The sequence below is a fragment of the Narcine bancroftii genome, chromosome 2, assembly GCF_036971445.1.
Source record: "Narcine bancroftii isolate sNarBan1 chromosome 2, sNarBan1.hap1, whole genome shotgun sequence".
In the NCBI taxonomy this organism is placed as follows: domain Eukaryota; kingdom Metazoa; phylum Chordata; class Chondrichthyes; order Torpediniformes; family Narcinidae; genus Narcine; species Narcine bancroftii.
In genome coordinates this window covers 57,984,536-58,005,871 of record NC_091470.1, presented here as the reverse complement: position 1 = coordinate 58,005,871, position 21,336 = coordinate 57,984,536, and the positions used below count along the sequence as shown (strand labels likewise).

Genomic DNA, 21,336 nt, shown 5'->3' with positions numbered 1-21,336 from the left:
ATGAGAGTATATTTTCTGAACAATGCAAATTGAAGTGGTGTGGTGCAATGGAAAAAAGGGCCCCCTTAAGTGGAGAGAGCATGGAAACTGGGTCATCATGACTGAAGAAAATATGGGAATGACGGCCTCAGTATATTACAGGGAATTTGGGAACCAGCAGATGATGGAATGTGGAACAAAGCAAAAGCAATCTGCTGGAGGAACTCCGCGGGCCGAGAAGCATCAGTAAGAGAAAAAAGAATGGCCAAAGTTTTTGGCCGGATCCCTTCGTCTTGACCATCCTTTTTCTCCCACAGATACTCCTCGAGCCAATGATTCCCCTGGCAGATTTTTTTGGGGGAACCAAGTATTATACAGAAAGTTTTGCATGAATCAAAGGAGAAGTTATTAAGCGCAAGAACAAATTCTGCCAGGAAGAGGAGGATGGTGGTGGAAGGTGACTGGTTAGGTCTATTGTCAAGAAACAAAAGGGCTTTGAGACCTTCTGGAAGTGTAAATAGATTCACAGAGCGTGGGAAGGGAGCATTAAAACTAGGACAAGAGAATGATGGGGAGTGCAGAAGGATCACCTGGTGGGCAGGAATGCTGAACCATCGACGATTTCCAATAGCGGATTATAGGAGCTTTATTTTTTTAAATATTACACCCTCTATTTTCGTAAAATCTTTAACATTCCTCTTGCCTGGAACACGTTCTTAAAGTCCTAGCATTTACGGTTCGACAGCTTTCGCCCCGCGAGTGAGAGAACGGTGCTCGACTGCACAGACAGAGAGAGCTCGTGCGCGGACCCCAGTGGCCGGCTGGTGGACGCAGAGGGCTCGTGCACCCAGAACTTGGCCCCACCGTGTAGGCAGAGCGCTCGTGCACCCTGCGCCAGGCGGGAATGGGGCAAGAACCTGGTCCTCACGCAACCAGTGAAAATAGTGCCTCCTGGAGCGACGACCTCCCTTTTTGTTACGTCACGGGCTTCCCTGCTCAACACGTGATCCTAGTTCTCCTGCGCAGCCATGATGGTGGGTGTCCTTAATTTCGTCCCGTTTACGCTCTTTTGCACTTTCATTCACTTTTTTTTCTGGGCGGGCCCCATTTCGGTTGCGGACGTCAGTATTTAGTTGTGCAATAACATTTTCATTTTATTAATCTAGCAGGAAGATTTGGACGATGGCCCGGACTTCCTCTCAGAAGAGGACCGAGGAGTAAGTTTTTGCCGTTCTCAGTTTCTGCTTTTCCAATCCTGGGCCCTTGATTGGGCCTTAAACGAGATATAACTCAGGTTCAACCCTTCGTATCTGATACGTCGACAGCTGATTCCTGAATTTGTGCCTTGTCAATTGCGACTATGTTCGAATTATTTCCCATTAGACCCTGTTAAATGTCATATAGATTTCTCTTTTTTTGTTGCCAGGATTTCGATTGGGTTAACAGTATTGTAAAATGCTTTACATATTTTTTGTTAGTATATATTTGCTTTTTTAATGATCAAATCTGCTTGAATCCATTTAGCTAACACATTATTAAATGAAATTAATGCTAAATCTTTAAATTAGTTTAGAGAAAGAATCAAGAAAATTACCTACTCTGTGATCCCACCATCACACATGTTCTCATCCTCCCCTCTCTACTGCTTCCTCCCTGACTCCATCATCCATTCCTCCCCACCAATCGCCCCTTGGAACTTGTTCCTGGTACTGCATGAAATCCTGCACTTGTACCCACTCCTCCTCCCTCACCATGACTCGACCCAAAGAGTCCTTCAAAGTGAAGCAACGATTCACCTGTGAATCTGCAGAGGTCATTTACTGCATCTGGTGCTCAAGTTATGGTCTCCTCAATGTTGGAGAGACTGAACACAGACTGGGAGATTGCTTCACTGAGCGCCTTATCTCTGGCCACTTTGATAGCGGAGATATCCCAGTGGCAACCTATTTCAATTCCCATTCCCATGCTGACAACTCTGTCCATGGTCTCATGCACCGTCAAACTGAGACCTCACACAAATTGGAGGAACAACACATCATATTTTGGCTGGACACCTTCCAAACAGATGGGATTCACATCGACTTCTGATTTCTGTAAGCCACCCCCATCTATCTCTCTCTCTCCCTCTCTCCCTCCAACTCCACCTTCCATTCCCATGTCTCCTTTCCACTCTCCTTGTCTCTTAATTCACAGAGCCACAGCCCTCCCCTGATAAATTCTCACCTTTCCACTCCTGTCCTCCTATCCATCCAATTGATGCCTTTTCCCTGTTGAGCTCCTCCTCTCAGGCTTTTTATTTAGGCCTGCTTTTTGCTCATACTTTGATGAAGGATTCCGGCCTGAAATGTTGGTTATACCTCTGTGACTCTTGCCATGTACAGAAGGACCAGAAGGTGGGCAGGGGTGAATGTGAAGTTGCTGACCCCAGAGAACATAGAGGAACTAAAGAAGGAGAAGTGAAGTGCGAAAGTTTGCAAATGCTGTGATTGTAGTAAAAATACATAGAAATGCTGAACAAACTCAGCCAGTCTTGCAGTATCTATAGGAGGTAAAGATATGTTACCAATGTTTCAGGTCGAAGAAAGGCCCATGCCCAAATTGTTGGTAATATACCTTTACCTCTTGTGGACACTGCAAGACTGGCTGAGTTTCTCCAGCATTTCTGTATGTTTTTAATGAAAGGAGTCTGCTGGTTGGAGAACCATGAAATCCTTCTTTGACTCCCCAGTGACCTAGTGGAAAACGACCAAGGAGAGCATCAAGGAGTTCTTTATCCTCAAATGTGTTCAAAGAGCAAGATGGAGAGAAATGAGCCACTCCAGACTGATCTGCAGCAACTCCTCATTCTGCAGTCGAGAAGGGTGGATGTGAGGGAGGAACTCCGAGAGGTGAAATGCTGGCAAGCCATGTTATTCATTTCCTTGTCCTCCAAGATCATTGATGGCCTACCAGCTGAGTTGTACATAGCTCTGTGGGACTGGATGGGCCTGCCCTGCTGGAATTACACAATGCTATGCTCATAGTAGGCAGCATGTCAGCATCCATGAGGAAGAGAATCATCACCCTTGTCTTCAAACAGAAAGGAGAGAAGAATGATATCAGGAATTGGAGAACTATATCATTGTTAAGCATTTGCTACAAAATTCTATACAAGGCCATCACCTTGTTCTACCCTGGAGTTCGGGCAAGAAAATCTCTGACAGCCTTTTGCTGCTCAGAGATACCATCACTTATGTACAGAACAGGGGGGAGACACTTGCCTGGAGAGCTTAGACCAGGAGAAGTCTTTCAACCGGATATTGCACACATACACGATGGTCATGCTCTCTAAAATAAGCATTGGGAGGGAATCTGGAATTGGATTAAACTGCTCTACGTGGATGTCTGTAGTGCAGTTCAAATCAATGGGTTGGAATTTCCTCATTAAGTCTAGAGTAAGGCAGAGTTGACTGCTCTCTTAAGTCTTATTTGTATGCTGAATGGAGCCCTTTGCTAAATTCATCAGGAAGAATAAGAACATGAGGAGTGGAGGCACTTGGGTTAAGGCCACCCTGTACATGAACAACATTGCATCTTCTCTTAGAACACATGATGGGTCAGCATCTTTGGCTATTTTGAGTCTGCATCAGGTTCCAGGGTAAACAGGAAGAAAAGCAAGGCAATGCTCTTTGGTAACTGGCCTGACCGGTCCACTATCCTCTTCACAGTCAGACCTGACTATCTTTTTTTTTTTTTTTTTTTAAATTTTTATTTTTCACACCATAAATCGCAATAGCCATGATATACACTTTTTCTTTTCCACACATTTACAGTGACTTTTTCTCCCTCCCCCCTCCCTCCTCCCAAGCCACCCCCCCATCCCCCCCCTCTCATCCATTTTAGTTATACAATCTAGGTTGCATTAATTCAGTTAGACAATGTTGTCATTCAACAAAAATACACCAGAAATTCTACTGAGTCCATTCTTTTCTTTTCTTCTCCTTCCATCAACTTAGGTAATGTTTGTTCCCGGTAGGTTTTCTCTATTGTATTTAATGTAAGGCTCCCATACTTGTTCGAATATTTCAATATTATTTCTTAAACTATATGTTATTTTTTCTAATGGAATACATTTATTCATTTCTATATACCATTGTTGTATTTTCAAATTATCTTCCAATTTCCAGGTTGACATAATACATTTTTTTGCTACAGCTAGGGCTATCTTAACAAATCTTTTTTGTGCATCCTCCAAGTCAATTCCAAATTCTTTATTTTTTATGTTACTTAGGAGAAAGATCTCTGGATTCTTTGGTATATTGTTTTCTGTTATTTTATTTAATATCTGATTGAGATCATCCCAAAATTTTTCTACTCTCTCACATGTCCAGATTGCATGAATTGTTGTTCCCCTTTCTTTTTTACATCGAAAACTATCAGATACTGTTGGGTCCCATTTATTTAACTTTTGTGGTGTAATGTATAGTCTGTGTAACCAATTATATTGTATCATACGCAGCCTCGTATTTATTGTATTTCTCATCGTTCCAGAGCATAACTTCTCCCATGTTTCCTTTTTTATCTTTATATTTAAATCTTGTTCCCATTTTTGTTTAGTTTTACCATTTGTTTCCTCATTTTCCTTTTCTTGCAGTTTAATATACATATTTTTTATAAATCTTTTGATTAACATTGTATCTGTAATCACATATTCAAGGTTACTTCCCTCTGGTAAACTCAAGTTGCTTCCTAATTTATCTTTCAAGTAGGATCTCAGTTGGTAATATGCCATCGCTGTATCTCCCGTTATATTGTACTTATCTCTCATTTGTTCAAAGGATAAGAATCTACTTCCTGAAAAACAATTTTCTATTCTTTTAATCCCTTTTTTTTCCCATTTTCTAAAGGCAAGGTTGTCTATTGTAAAAGGGAGTAGCTTATTTTGCGTCAATATTAGTTTTGGTATTTGGTAATTTATTTTATTTCTTTCTACATGAATCTTCTTCCATATATTGAGGAGATGGTGTAATACTGGAGAAGTTCTATGTTGTACCAATTTTTCGTCCCATTTATATAATATGTGTTCAGGTATCTTTTCCCCTATTTTATCTAATTCTAGTCTCGTCCAGTCTGGTTTTTCCCTTGTTTGATAAAAATCTGATAGGTACCTTAATTGTGCGGCTCTATAATAATTTTTGAAGTTTGGCAATTGTAAGCCTCCTTGTTTATACCATTCTGTTAATTTGTCTAGTGCTATCCTCGGTTTCCCCCCTCTCCATAAAAATCTCCTTATTATTTTCTTTAACTCTTTGAAGAATTTTTCTGTCAGTTGTATTGGCAATGCCTGAAATAAGTATAGTATCCTTGGAAAAATGTTCATTTTAATACAGTTTATCCTTCCTATCAGTGTTAGTGGTAGCTCTTTCCAATGCTCTAAATCGTCCTGTAATTTTTTCATTAGTGGATTGTAATTGAGTTTATATAATTGGCCTAGATTTTTGTTTATTTGCACACCTAGGTATCTTATTGCCTGCGTTTGCCATCTGAATGGGGATTCCTCCTTAAATTTTGAGAAATCCGCGTTATTCATAGGCATTGCTTCACTTTTATTTACGTTTATCTTGTATCCCGACACTTCTCCATATTCCTTCAATTTCTTATATAGTTCTTTTATTGATAGTTCTGGTTCTGTTAAGTACACTATCACATCATCCACAAACAGACTGATTTTATATTCCCTGTCTTTTATTTTTATTCCTTTTATATTATTATCTCTTCTTATCGATTCTGCTAGTGGTTCTATAGCTAGCGCAAACAATAATGGTGATAGTGGGCATCCCTGCCGCGTTGACCTGCTTAAGTTAAATTGCTTTGATACATGTCCATTTACTGTCACTTTCGCTAACGGTCCCTTATATAATGCTTTAATCCAATTAATATACTTCTCCGGTAAACTGAATTTTTGCAATACTTTGAACAAGTAATTCCATTCTACTCTGTCGAAGGCCTTCTCTGCGTCTAGAGCAACTGCTACTGTCGGTGCTTTATTTCCTTCTACTGCATGAATTAAGTTAATAAATTTACAAATATTGTCTGTTGTGCGTCTTTTTTTGATAAATCCAGTTTGGTCTAAATTTACCATTTTCGGTACCTGTTCTGCTAATCTGTTCGCTAATAGTTTAGCTATTATCTTATAATCTGTGTTTAGCAGAGATATTGGTCTATATGACGCTGGTGAGAGTGGATCTTTCCCTTGTTTTAGTATCACTGTAATTATTGCTGTTTTACATGAATCTGGTAAGTTTTGTGTCTCATCAATCTGGTTGATTACATCCAGGAGGGGCGGTATTATTAGGTCTTTAAATGTTTTGTAGAATTCTATTGGGAGTCCATCCTCTCCTGGTGTCTTATTATTTGGTAAATTTTTTATTATCTCTTGTATTTCTACTGTTCCAAATGGTTCTGTTAATTTATTTTGTTCCTCTATTTGTAGTTTTGGTAGTTCAATTTTAGTCAAAAATTCATCTATTTTCCCTTCTTTCCCTTCGTTTTCGGTTCGGTATAATTGTTCATAGAATTCTCTGAAGTTTTCCTTAATTTCTTTTGGATTATATGTAATTTGTTTGTCTTTTTTCCTTGTTGCCAATACCATTTTCTTAGTTTGCTCTGTCTTAAGCTGCCATGCTAGGATTTTGTGTGTTTTTTCCCCTAGTTCATAATATTTCTGTTTTGTCTTCATTATATTCTTCTCCACCTTATATGTTTGTAATGTTTCATATTTTATTTTTTTATCCGCCAATTCTCTTCTTTTGGTTGTATCTTCCTTTATTGCTAATTTTTTTTCTATGTTTATTATTTCTCTTTCCAACTGCTCTGTTTCCTGATTATAGTCCTTCTTCATCTTGGTTGCATAACTTATTATTTGCCCTCTAATGAATGCTTTCATTGCGTCCCATAGTATAAACTTATCTTCCACTGATTCCGTATTTACTTCAAAGTACATTTTTAATTGTTTTTCAATAAATTCTCTAAAATCCTGTCTTTTAAGTAGCATGGGGTTTAATCTCCATCTATACATTCTTGGACGGATGTCCTCTAGCTCTATTGCCAATAACAGGGGTGAGTGGTCCGATAATAGTCTAGCTTTATATTCCGTTTTCCTAACTCTCCCTTGAACGTGGGCTGATAACAGGAATAGGTCTATCCTTGAGTATGTTTTATGTCTAGTCGAGTAGTATGAGTATTCCTTTTCTTTTGGGTTTTGTTTCCTCCATATGTCCACAAGTTTCATTTCTTGCATTGATTTAATTATAAATTTGGTTACTTTGTTCTTCCTGTTAATTTTTTTCCCCGTTTTATCCATATTTGGATCCAAATTCAGATTGAAATCCCCTCCTATTAGTATGTTCCCTTGCGTATTAGCTACCTTCAAAAAGATAGCTTGCATAAACTTTTGATCTTCTTCGTTAGGTGAATATATATTAAGTAGATTCCAAAGCTCTGAATATATCTGACATTTTATCATAACATATCTCCCTGCTGGATCTATTATTTCCTCTTCTATTTTAAATGGCACATTTTTGCTAATTAATATAGCCACTCCTCTTGCTTTTGAATTATACGATGCTGCTGTTACATGTCCTACCCAATCTCTCTTTAATTTCTTGTGCTCCAATTCAGTTAAGTGTGTTTCTTGGACAAATGCTATATCTAGTTTTTCCTTTTTCAGTAAATTTAGTAGTTTCTTCCTTTTAATTTGGTTATGTATTCCGTTAATATTTAGAGTCATATAGTTCAGCGTAGCCATTTTATATTTTGTTTATCTTCTCTTTCCGTTTTTCCATCATTACCTTTCCTCCTTTTCCATTTCTGTTTTCTTATTTTCAACTCTTTACCAGACAACATTCCTGCAACATCCAACATTTTCCTTATTCTCCTATTTCTATCTTCTTTATCCCCAATCTCCCCTTCCCCTCCTGAGTTGCCCTTTATCCCTTGTCGGACAACCACATCTCCCCTCTCCATTTGGATTTGCGAATCCACTCGCAAGCGTCAACTGATTTTGCAGTGACCGCTCTTTTCCCTCACCCAGCCCCCCCCAGAAAAGATTTTGTTTTTTATATGTCACAAAGGTCACTCTTTTAGTTCCCTCCTTATTCTCTCTATTCCATTACCTTCCCTTATTAATTCTTGTCTATACTCTCTATGTTTTCCTCTAATTACAGATACTTTCACATATGCCCATTGTCTCTATTCACTCTTATACCTCTTTACCCGCATACATATCAATCGTGGTCATTTTTACCCTCCTTACCCGTCTTCATCCCTCAGTCTATTTTTGTCTTTACCCACATACATATCAATCGTGATAATTTTTGCTCTCATTACCCGTCTTCATCCCTCAGTCTATTTTTGTAATTGTTCTGCAAATTTTCGTGCTTCTTCTGGATCCGAGAATAGTCTGTTTTGTTGTCCTGGAATAAATATTTTCAATACCGCAGGATGCTTCAGTGTAAATTTATATCCTTTCTTCCATAAAATCGCTTTTGCTGCATTGAACTCTTTTCTCTTCTTTAGGAGTTCAAAGCTTATATCTGGATAAATGAAGATTTTTTGCCCTTTATACTCCAGTGGTTTGTTGCCCTCTCTTACTTTTTCCATTGTCTTCTCCAGTACCTTTTCTCTTGTAGTATATCTTAGGAATTTTACTACAATAGATCTTGGTTTTTGTTGTGGTTGTGGTTTAGGGGCCAATGCTCTATGTGCCCTTTCTATTTCCATTTCTTGCTGTAGTTCTGGACATCCTAGGGCCTTAGGGATCCATTCTTTTATAAACTCCCTCATATTCTTGCCTTCTACATCTTCCTTAAGGCCCACTATCTTTATGTTATTTCTTCTGTTATAATTTTCCATTATATCTATTTTTTGGGCTAGCAATTCCTGTGTCTCTTTAGTTTTTTTATTAGATTCCTCCAATTTCTTTTTTAAGTCTTCTACCTCCATTTCTGCTGCTATTGCCCGTTCTTCCATCTTGTCCATTTTTTTCCCCATTTCTGTTAAGGTCATATCCATTTTATTTATTTTCTTTTCTGTGTTGTTTATTCTTCTTCTTAAATCATTGAATTCCTGTGTTTGCCATTCTTTAAATGACTCCATGTATCCTCTAACAAGAGCAAGTACCTCCTTTACCTTGCCTTTCTTTTCTTCTTCTATTTCCCTGTACTCTTCCTCTTCTTCTTCCTCTAGGTTGACCATCTGTTGTTTCTTTGCTGCCCTTTCCTCCTCTTCTTTCTTGTTTCCATTGTCTTCTGTGGTCTCTTCTTGCTGCAGGTGTTCTGCAGCTGTCGTTGCCGGCTGTGGAGATCGACTCCCCAGCTGGTCCCCCCTCCCGTCGGTGTGTTTTTTTTCATGCGCATCGCGCATGCGCGAGGAGTCGCGCATGCGCGGTTGCGCACTTTTACTCGGCTCTGTGAGCCATTGTTGTAGTTCTCTTTCTACCGACCTGAGGTAGTGGGGTCTTCTCTCCACCGCGGGCCTCTTCGGACAGGTAAGGCCTTCACCTTTTTCCTCCGTTGTCTTCTCTTCCTCTCTTCTTTCCGTTGATTTTGATTTTTCTCCTTTTGTCTCCATCTTCTTTCCACCTTTATACTCACTTTTCTTTAACTTGTATTTCTGTGCCTTTGTATTTTCTCTTGTTTTTCCCGACTTTTCTGGAGAGGGCTGGAGTTCACCGTCCGGCCACTACTCCATCACGTGACTCCGTCTTCAGACCTGACTATCTGAAGGTGTTGGGGATCTAGTCTGGAGAATTGGTCGGAGCAGATTGCAAAAGTGCATCAGAAATTGGGTTTGTGGATGTGGGATTATCTTAATAACAGGGAAGAACCTGGTCATCAGGTGTGAGGTGCTCCTGGTACTGCAGTACATAGTCTAGGAATGGCATCTCCACCCAAGCAGTGCCAGAGCAGTCTTCTGGTTAATATGGGGATCCAAGATGGAAAGGGTCCAAAGTGTCACCATGTTCAAGTCAGACAGTGGGGTCCAGGACGCACTCAATGTGGCCAAAGTAATGAAAAGTGCACTAATGGGAAAGATAGCAAATCAGCATTGGCTGGAGCTTCTGCAAGAAATGAGGAAAGTGCAGGACAGTATATACCAAGGTCATTTTAATTAGCCACAGCATGGTGTGCGCTATTGGGTGACCGGAGTCCAACCTTGATTGACAGGTGATATGACTTTCAAATAAGTTTCAGACAGGGAGGACATGTGACCACCCGCAGTACACACATTCCAGACAGGCAGGGAGGTCACGTTCCCTCCACACACAACAGAACCTTATTTGTGAAAAGATGTGCTGGTGATAGGGAAAGTTCAGAGAAGATTTACTAGAATGATACCAGGAATTGAAAGCGGATGCAAAACGATTGTCAGCTATTGGACTGTACTTGTTGGAGTACAGAAAAATGAGGAGGGGACATCATAGAGTCATTTGGGATGCCAAAAGTCCTGAACAGAGTAGATGTGGCAAGGATGGTTCCCCTAGTAGGGGATCCTAGGATAAGAGGTCATAACTTCAGGATAAAAGGGTATCAATTTAAAACAGATACAGAAAAATTTAATTAGTCAGAGGGTTGTGTATCTGTGGAACTTGTTGTAGGCAGCTGTAGAAGCAAGGTTGTTGGGTGTATTTAAGTCAGATTGACAAGCATTTGATTAGTCAGTGCATCAAGGGTTATGGGAAGAAAGCTGGAGAGGGGCTGGATGGGAGGATGGATCAGCTCATGATTAAAATGCCAGAGCAGACTCGATGGGCCAATGGGCCTATTTCTGGTCCTCTTTCTTGTGATCCAGTTGACCACCTTTGATGTCCACAAGATGACTGCGGTAGAGAAGAGACAGTTGCCCATCTCTTTGCAGAATGCAGATACATAAACATTATGTGAAGAAGAAAGCAAGGGTCCATGTCACAGTTCATCCCCAGCAGCACCATGACAGAGATCTCTCTGATTTATGGGGTGTTCCCAGGGTTGTACACAGAGTCAGACATCCAGAACTGCTGGAAGACTATCAACTCGGTGAAAGACACATTTTGATCTGCCCAAAACCTGTTGATCTTTCAGCATACGGAGATGTCAGTGCTGGACTGCTGCTGACTGGCTGCACCTGGAATACTGCTTGCAGTTCTGGTTTCCTTTCTTGAGGAAGGATGGACTATCTCCCCCACGAATGAAAACCTCTTGCCTACCTCTATTGTATCGATGCCTTTCATAATTTTATACGTTTCTATAAGATCCCCTCTCATTCTTCTTAATTCCAGTGACTACAGTCTGGGAACAGATTTTGAACAGTTATCTGTAAATAATTTATTGTGAATAACATCTATTTTTGGTAAAAATAGATCCTGTGGATGCTGCGGGATCTGCTGAGTTTCTCCAGCGTTTTTGCGTTTTTACTACAATCAAAGTGTCTACAGACTTTGAGCTTCACCTTGTAAGCTATACTGTTTTAATTTAGAAAGTTTCATATTTTGGAAGGAAGAGAGAACAGAGTTTGGGGCATGGCAATTCGGTTCTCTATTTCTGTACCTCACACTGGATTTAAATTTGATTCAAATGTAACCACAAAGGAGAAATGAAAAATTATTTGCATGCCCAGTTTCTGTTGTAGCTCAGTTGGTAGGACCCTCATTTCTAAGTCAGAAGGTTATGTATTCTGACTTTGCCTTGTACAACAAGCAAGGTGAGAAATCTCTGTGAGTGTGTAGTCTTTTGAATGTTATGTTAAGCTGAGGTCCTTATTATTCTCAAAAGTAAAATAACTCATTATCCTATTTCAAATATGAGCAGGCTGCTCTGTGCTATGGCATTAATCAACATGCTGGAGTCGTCATCTGACGACAACCAGATGATTTTTGTGGAAGTTTACAAAGTGTAAATTGTTAAATAACAATAATTTAACAATATTGGCTGAAAAGTGTTTTGGGGTAATTTGGCATGATTCTGAATAAAGAAAAAAAAAAGGCTGTGACGTTGAATGAATAGATGTGCAAGTATAGGAAACCAGAGAAAGTTGGAGGAGCAAATCTGTAGCGAGAGAGCAGACCAACGTAAGAAGCAGAACATTGTGAAATGGGAGATTTTAACTTCCCAAATATTGACTGGGACTCTCATACTGTAAAAGGGATGGATAGCTTGGAGTTTGTGAAATGTGTGCAAGAAAGTTTTCTAAATCAATATATAGAGGTTCTAATGAGAGAGGATGCAGTACTTTATCTACTATTATGGAACAAGACAGGTCAGGTGACAGATGTATGTGTAGGTGAACATTTTGGGTCCAGTAACCATAATGTCATTAGCTTTAAGTTATTTATGGAAAAAGATAAATCTGGTCCTCATGTTGGGATTCTAAATTGGAGGAAAGCAAATTTTGTGGAAATGAGAAAGGATCTAGGAAGAGTGGATTGGGGTTTCATGGCAAGAGTGTGATAGGTAAGTAGATGGCCTTCAAGGGAGAAATCATAAAAGTGCAGAGTTTGCATGTTCCTGTTAGGATTAAAGGCAAAGTTGCCAGGCATAGGGAACCCAGGGTTTCAAGGGATATTGGTGATCTGATTAAGAAAAAGAGAGAGATGTATAGGTAACAAGGAGCTAATGAGGTACTTGAAGAGTTCCAAAAAGATAAGAAACTAATCAAGAAAGAAATCAGAAAGGCAAAAAGAAGACATGAGGTTGTTCTGGTAGATAATATGAAGGTAATCCCGAAGGGGTTCTCTAAGTATATTAAGAGTAAAAGGATAGTAGGGGACAAAATTTGGCCCCTAAAGGATCAGAGTGGTCAACTGTGTGGAGCCTCATGCAATGGGAGAGATCTTAAACTTTTTTTTTTGCATTCGTATTTACTCGGGAAAATGGCATAGTGCATAAGGAAGGAAGGGAAACAAACAAAAGTCAGGGAACAGAAGATATTAAGAAGGAAGAAGTGCTTACTGCCTTACAGTGAATAAAGGTAGATAAATCACCTGGGCCGGATATGATATTCCTTCGGACCTTGAGGGAGACTAGTGTAGAAATTTCAGGGGCCCTGGCTGATATTCAAAATGTCCTTGGCCATGGGTGAGGTTCCAAAGAATTGGAAGGTAGCTTATGTTGTCCTGTCAATAGTGGGTAAATTGTTAGAGGGAGTTCTTAGAGTCAGGATATTTGGACAGTCATGGGCTGATTAAGGATAGGCAGCATGGCTTTGTGTGTGGAAGGTTGTGTTTAATGAATCTTGTAGAGTTTTTTGAGGAGGTTTCATGAAGGTTGATGAGGGAAGGGCTGTGGATGTTGTCTTTAGTAAAGCCTTTGACAAAGTCTCACGTGGGAGGTTAGCTTAGAAGGTTCAGACACTGGTATTTAAGAAGTTGTAAACTGGATTTGAAATTAGCTGTGTGAGAAAAGACAGAGGGTGGTAGTGGATGGTTGCTTCTCAGATTGGAGCCCTGTGACTAACTGTACCTCCGGGATCTGCGTTGGGACCATTGTTGTTTGTTGTATCTGGATGATTATGTGATGAATTGGATCAGCCAGTTTGCTGATGAAACAAAAATAGGAGGTGTTATGGACAACAAAGAAGATTTTCAAAGCTTGCTGAGGTATCTGGACCAGCTAGGAGAATGGGCCAAAAAATGGCAGATGGAGTTTAATGCAGACAAGTATGAGGTAATGCATTTTGGAAGGGCAAACCACAGTAGGAGATAGACAGTTAATGATAGGGCACTGAGGAGTGCGGAGGAGCAGAGAGATCTGGGAATACAAATATATTGTTTCCTGAAGGCAGCATTGCATATGGACAGGGTTGTAAAGAAAGTGTTTGGTATCTTAGCCTTTATAAATCAAAGTATTGAGTATAGGAGTTGGGATGTTATGTTGAAGTTGTTTAAGACATTGGTGAGGCAAAATTTGGAATATTGTGTGCAGTTCTGGGTGCCCAACTACAGGAAGGATATAAGTAAGATTGAAAGAGTGCAGAGAAGATTTACCAGGATTTTGCTGGTTCTTCAGGAGTTGAGTTACAAGGAAAGATCAAACAGGTTAAGACTTTATTCCTTGGAGTGAAGAAGAATGAGGGGAGATTTGATTGAGGTTTATTAGATTTTGAGAGGTATAGACAGAGTGGATGTGAATACGCTTTTCCCACTTATTGGGGGAGATAAATATGAGATTATCATTTTAAGATGAAGGGGAAAAGGTATGGGGGAACATTAGGGAGAAGTTCTTCTCTCAGAGAGTCGTGGGAGTGTGGAATGAGCAGCCATCTGATGTGGTAAATGCGGGCTCGATCGTGTGTGTTAAGAATAAATTAGATAGGTACATGGATGGGAGAGGCCTGGAGGGTTATGGAATAAGAGCAGGTCAGTGGGATTAGGGCAGTGATGGTTAGCACAGACTAGAGGGGATGAATGGCTTGTTTTCTGTACTCTATTGTTTAGAATTTTTGGGTTGAATTGGTCATTTTCTTTTTGCTGGTCATTTTATTGCTAATTATCAACTCAATAGTTACAATCAAATGTCAGAGTTCCCCAAAGGGTCAGAGTGCACGCATTGGTAAGAATGTAAGTGGCAGTGAGATTTGTTGAATCTTCCAGATTCATTGTTTATGGCTAGAGAAAACAAGAAACTACATATGCTGGAATCTTGAACAAACAAAGGAGAAGCAGAAGGAATGCAGCAGATTAAGCAGCATCCATGAAGAGATAAACTGTTAATTTCTCCTCATGGATGCTGCCTAACCTGCTAAGTCCCTCTAGCTTTTCTTTCTTTGCTCATTTTTTTTGAATGATTATGCTTGGACTGAAGGCTAAGAGTTTTCTTCAGTACTTTTTTCAACCTAAAGATTTCTAAATCAAAGCTTGAATCTTGTTAGGCTGCTGCTGAGATTTTTCTTGGTACAAAAGGTATACAATTATGCATTTTACACAGTTGCTTCATTCTGGAACATTTTCTCCTTTTTTTTCTGGAACATGTGCTTTGTAAAAAGAATGGAAACGTAATGGGGTATCATTCCAGTCCCATCTTTTTACTGCAAAGGGACATTGTAAAAATTCCGGAGCCTCTGCCATGTAAACTGCACTTCGGCATTCCAGGACCAATTAGGGTCATGATGTGCATTGTATACTGTGATTTTCTTAGTATCTTGTGAAACAATTTTTTTTAGTTCTACCTCCTTTGTCCTGCCTCCCATTGTCCCGGCGGTCTGCTGCTTGCTCTCTCCTGTGCCCCACTGTCCCACTTTCTTTTGCAGCCCACAGTCCCACTCCATCCTGGCAGTGAGCTGCCTTGAACCCTAACACGAACCCTAACCCTAGATGTGACACTAGGTCTACCAGATTGTGAGCAAGTTAGTCTGTGGATTTTTCCTCAGTTTGAACAGTCTGAAGCCCACTGCTCCGCTCCCCTTCTGAGAGCAGGTAGCAGTGATTAGTTATAGATCACTTGGTTGTATGTGAGTGAAAAGAAAAAGTTTGAAATCCACTTCTATAGATCAATACTTGCAGTAGATTTTCCAATGCTCTTTTATAAATTGTGTGTATTTTCCTATGCTCCTTTATATATTTTATGCATATGTCTTATTAAATTGTGCGTGTTTTTTCCCACACTTTTATACATTGTGAGTGTTTTTATTTCACAAGATAAAGGAACAGAAGTAGGCCATTTAGCCCATTGAGTCTGCTCTGTAAATTCACCTTGAGTTAAACTGATCTCACATCTAGTTCCATTTTCCTGCCTTTTTCCCATGTCCCTTGATACCTTGACTAATTAGATAACTGATAATCTCCCCTTTAAACTCCATCAGCCTCATTAGCCTATAATTTCAAGGATTACTTTTGGAGCCTTTTAAATATTTCTGGTAGAGCCCCTGCAATTTCTACGCTAGTCTCCCTCAAAGTCCGTGGGCTTACCTTGTCACGCCCTGAGGATTTATCCATCCTTATTTGCTTTAAGACAGCAAGCATTACCTCCTCTTTAATCTGTGTAGGTTCCATGACTTCACTGCTTGTTTTCCTTACTTCCCATTACTCTATGCCCTTTTCCTAAGTGAATACTGATTTAAAAAAAAACATTAAGCCCTCTCCCATCTCTTTCGGGTCTGTATAAAGCTGACCACTCTGGTCTTCAAGGGTACCAATTTTGTCCCTTACTATCCTTTTGCCTTCACTATACATAGAAACCCTCAGGATTTCCCTATACTTTGTCTGCCAAAGCAACCTCACCTTTTTTTTTAACCTTTCTGATTTCTTTCTTGGTTTTTCTTGCCTTTTTTATACTCCTCAAGTACCTCATTTGCTCCATGTGGCCAATACCTGTCATGCACCAAAAAAGAAATCAGAAAGGCTAAATAAAGACATGAGGTTGCTTTGGCAGACAATACAAAGGAAAATCCTGAGGGTTTTTACAGTATATTAAGAACAAAATTTGTCCCCTTGAAGATCAGAGTGGTTGGTTATGTACGGAGCCAAAAAAGATGGAGAACATCTTAAAGGTTTTTTTCCATCAGTATTCACTTAGGAAACCGGAACAAAGTCATGGAAAGTAAGGAAAACAAGCAGTGAGGTCATGGAATCTGTACAGATTAAAGAGGAGGAAGTGCTTGCTGTTTTAAAGCAAATAAGGATGGGCAAGGTACAGTACGTTTCCGATTATCGGAAACGCTTGGGACCAGGCGTGTATCAGTTAACTACATTTTCCAGATATCTGGTCTACAGCCCAGTTTAAGCAGCAGAATGATTTTTAATCAGCTTTTGCTGATCCTGACACCTCCCCACCACCATTGCAGAAACCGCCCAGACACCCAAAGTCCCTGCATATATCTCCAACAGTTCCTCAGTGCCCATTGTCATTGCAGAACCTGTCCTGGAGCCTGAGGTCTTCACTTGGATCCCTGACACCTCCTCACTGCCATTGCCAATCCTTCCCAGGCACCTGAGGTCCCCGCTTACATCCCCGACACCTCCCCACCACTGTCATCGTACCTGCCTGGGAGCCTGAGGTCCCCGCTCCGATCCAAGCTCAGTAGCATCAGCATAAAACAACAAGAGAACAAAGGAAGGTTTTTCAAGCATGAAATAAAGTTTAATTCTTACCAAAAAAACTACGTGATCTCTGCTTACAAAAAAAAATGCAGCAACAAACACTAGAATTTCTGCTTGACAGCTTTTTCTAATGTTTCCTTCAGTGTCATTTGCCTCATTAATAATGGTTTTTGGCTTAGCAGTCTGTCTTTGATTCTATACACTGACATGATTTCTTGTTCTTTTATGAATGCATGCTTCTCTATTGCATCAATCAGTCCATCACACGTGTTCACAATGTTGTCTATAGGCACTTTGTCTGCAGTGTCAACTAAGTTCTCTTCTTCGCACTTACCTTGATGCAGAACAATTTTAGCTATTTCACCATCGGTCAGTGAATGTACAACTGGAGCATCATTATCACTGTTTAAAAAAATTCGATATTCTCCGCTTCTAGCTTACTGATGGACACAGAAGGTTTTTTTTTTAACATGTGTAAGGAGATCAGAACATTTTTTTTTCTCCCCTGACACACAGAATCCTTCAAAATCACCACCTTCATCATCATCAAGAAACATAGTTGGAGGCCAGAGATTGTTCCGAGTGTTAGCAGCAGCATAAATGGTATCATTTATGGAAACCTGCCATACCCAAGCCTCTGTTCACTGCTGACAGCATATTGTTCAAGAAAGTGTTTTTATATTCACCCTTCAGTGACCTATGGATACCTTGGTCACATGGCTGAATTAAGTAAGCCACATTTGGGGGAAGGTACATGACATGATCATTAACTTTGCTGAGATTTTCAGCTGAAAGATGAGCAGAACATTTGTCGAGGAATTTTAAAAAATCTTGCAGTCGTCATCCAGTCCAGCATCCCTGCAGTGAGCACGACTGGTTAAAAAAAAATCACTCCTTTAAAACAATGAGGACGCAAGCTTTTGCCTTTCACAGTAAGCTTGCACATGTGCAGGCCTGCTGCAATAACACATCCCAGCATGGTTATTCTGTCCTTGCCATCCTTAATTCCTGAAGAGGCTGTCTCATCAGCTGTGGCTAGTGTTCTGGGGCAAAATGCCCAAACAGTGATGTTTCATCAGCATTGTAGATTTGTTCTGGCATCAGATTTTCATCAGCAATGATCTTGGCAAACTCGTCAATGAATTTCTCCACTGCTTCATGATCAGCAGATGCTTTTTCGCCACTCATCTTTAACATTATATTGCCATGTCTTTTCTTAAATCTGGTCACCAGCCTGTTGAATATTCACAGTTTTTTTCCATTTGCAGTTTATCATGAAAGAACTTGTTTCATGATCAGGAAACCATTAAGTGGCATGTGTTCACTGCGACACTGTTGGATTCACTCCATCAATACATGCTCGAGTTCTTCATTTTTACCTTTATGCAGTGCTTTTCTAACTTTTATTAATTTCTGTTCATCACTTTCAGAATAGAACTAGTTCTGTTTCCTCAGGTCATAGATTGTCATTCCAACACCATATTCCTCTGTTAGATGCTTCACACTTACACCACTGTCCAGTTTCACCACCATATAATTATAACAGTACAGAAAAGGGCCATATCGGCCCTTCTTGTCCGCACCGATTTAAGTGAAACTCCACTAGTTCCACCTATCTGCACCCTGCCCGTAACTCTCCAAGCCCTCCTACCCTCAAGGGGAAGAGCCTATTCACATCTACTCTATCTGTTATATACCTCTATCAAATCCCCCCTTAACCTTCTATGCTCCAATGAATAAAGACCCAGTCTACTCAATCTTTCTCCATATTCTAGATGCTGCAATCCAGGCAACATTTTAATTTTGAGATCAGAACTGCACACAATATTCCAAATTTGGCCTCACCAATGCCTTGTCAACATCACCAGCTTGACTTCCTCTTCAAAACACAAACATAAATGCTTCCTCCTTTTCACTGACAGTGCAGCCTGCAGACTTTTTTCCCCATTGTAGCTATATCTTTGACCAGTGCACGAAGATTCAAACTGGCACTAATAGCGCATCACAGTTCAAACTGGCGCAAGTTCCAAATAGTGCTCGCACCAGAGTCCCACATGAGCACACGAGAACTTTGTTGGTTTTAAAATGACACCAATAGTGTCAGAGTCCACTTGAGCACAGCAGGTTAAAAAAATTCAACTTATTTCAACTTGTGAAGTCATGTTGCTGCTAAAAAGTGGCTTTCAGATAATTGGAAACATACTGTGTTCCTTTAGACCTTGAGGGAGGCTAGTGTATAAATTGTAGGGGCTCTGGCAGAAATATTTAAAATGTCCTTAGCCACAGGTTTGGTGCCAGAAATGTAGCTCATTTTGTTCTGTTTAAAAAAGGCTCCAAAAGTAACCCTGGAAATTATAGACCAGTGAGCCTGACGTCAGTATTGGGTAAATTATTGGAAGGTGTTCTAAGAGATTGGATATACAATTTGGATAGTCAGAAGCAGGGATAATCAACATGGTTTTGTGCGTGGTAGGTCGTGTTTAATGAATCTTGTAGAGTTTTTCAAGGAGGTTACCAGGAAGGTTGACAAAAGAAAGGCTGTGGATGTTGTGTACGTGGACTTTAGGAAGGCCTTTGACAAGGTCGCACATGGGAGGTTAGTCAGGAAAGATCAGATGCTAGATATTCATGGTTAAGTAGTGAACTGAATTTGACAATGGCTGGATAGGGGAAGCCAGAGAGCAGTGGTGGATGATTGCTTCTTAGATTGGAGGCCTGTGACTAGTGGTGTGCCTCAGGGATTGGTGCTGGGACCATTGTTTTTATATATATATATATAAATTGATCTGAATAATAATGTGGTAAATTGGATCAGCAAGTTTGCAGGTAACACAAAGATTGGAGGTGTTGTGGACAGCGAAGAAGGTTTTCAAAGCTTGCAAAGGGATCAGGATTAGCTGGAAAAATGGCAAATGAAATTTAATGCAGATAAGTGTGAGGTTTTGCATTTTGGAAGGACAGACCAAGAAAGGATGTACATGGTAAATGGTAGGGCACTGAGGAGTGCAGTAGAACAGAGGGATCTGGGTATACAGATACATAATTCCCTGAAAATGACATCATAGGTGGATAAGGTTGTAAAGAGAGCTTTTGGCATATTGGGCTTCATAAATCAAAGTATTGAATATAGGAACTGGGACGTTGTATAAGACATTGGAATATTGTGTGGAGTTTTGGTCACCTAACTACAGGAAAGATATCAATAAAATAGAAAGAGTGCAGAGAAGATTTTCTAGGATGTTTCCCTGACTTCAGGAACTGAGTTGTGGGGAAAGTTTAAACAGGTTAGAACTTTATTTCTTGGAATGTTGAAGAATGGGGGGGAGATTTGATTGAGGTATTTAAAATTATGAGGGGGATAGACAGTAAATGTAGATAGGCTTTTTCCACTGAGGGTAGGTGAGCTACATATGAAAGGATTATGGGTTAAGAGTTAAATGGGATAGGTTTAGGGGGAAGGTAAGGGTAGGTGAGCTACATATGAAAGGATTATGGGTTAAGAGTTAAATGGGATAGGTTTAGGGGGAAGGTAAGGGAGAAACATTTTCCACACACACAGTGGTGGGAGTGTGGAATGAGCTGCCAGCTGAGGTGGTGAATGCAGGCTCAATTTTAATATTTGAGAGGCATGGAGAGCTATAGACGGGGTGCAGTCAGTGGGACAGGACAAAATAAATGGTTCAGTATAGACTAGAAGGGCCGAAGAGACCCATTTCTGTGCTGTAATGCTCTATGGAATCAAAAATCATACACACGACTGCTAATTAAGTAAAATACAAATTTGTCCTCTTGGTTTTTTTTTGCCAAAATTTTAAGAATCCATTTGATTTTTCATTGTAATTGTCTTTGTATTTTTGTTAACCATTTTAATGCCCACCAATTCCTTGTGCCTTCTTTAGGCATTTGAAATCTTAATGATGATGGAGATGTTTATTGTTATATACATTATACAATGTGCATGTGCCCCAAAATTCTCACTTGCTGCAGCCATTGAAAATGTTATCATCTTACCATTTTCCCCATTCTTACTCCCAAAATGCATTTATTCCTCTTTATCCACATTACCTTTTTTTAATGAAGGTTGTTAATATATTTATACATTTTAATGGCTTAGTTTTTTTCCATTTCAGTCTAGACCAGTCAATGTGGATCTCCAAACAGATGGCACTCTTCAGGTTGACATTTCTGATGCTCTTAGTGAAAGAGATAAAGTTAAATTTACAGTTCACACGAAGGTAAAGGGATTAAAATTTAATATGAAAACTTGAGCCCTTTAACTGTCCTGTAATTTTCTGTTACTGTGCTAT

At 39.9% G+C, this 21,336-nt stretch overlaps 1 protein-coding gene across 4 annotated transcripts in view; it reads left to right on the top strand.

Annotated features, from left to right (window-relative positions):
* Positions 1–914: 914 nt before the first annotated feature.
* snx6 (sorting nexin 6) overlaps positions 915–21,336 on the top strand; it is an 84,173-nt gene continuing 63,751 nt past the window's right edge. The window contains exons 1-4 of one of the 4 annotated variants that reach the window (XM_069916757.1): positions 915–1,013; positions 1,146–1,196; positions 2,708–2,867; positions 21,160–21,264. In XM_069916757.1, the coding sequence (XP_069772858.1) occupies positions 1,162–1,196; positions 2,708–2,867; positions 21,160–21,264 (300 nt within the window). In that variant the 5' untranslated portion in view covers positions 915–1,013; positions 1,146–1,161. The remainder of the gene's footprint in view (positions 1,014–1,145; positions 1,197–2,707; positions 2,868–21,159; positions 21,265–21,336) is intronic. The other 3 variants (XM_069916755.1, XM_069916756.1, XM_069916758.1) reach the window with 3 other exon arrangements.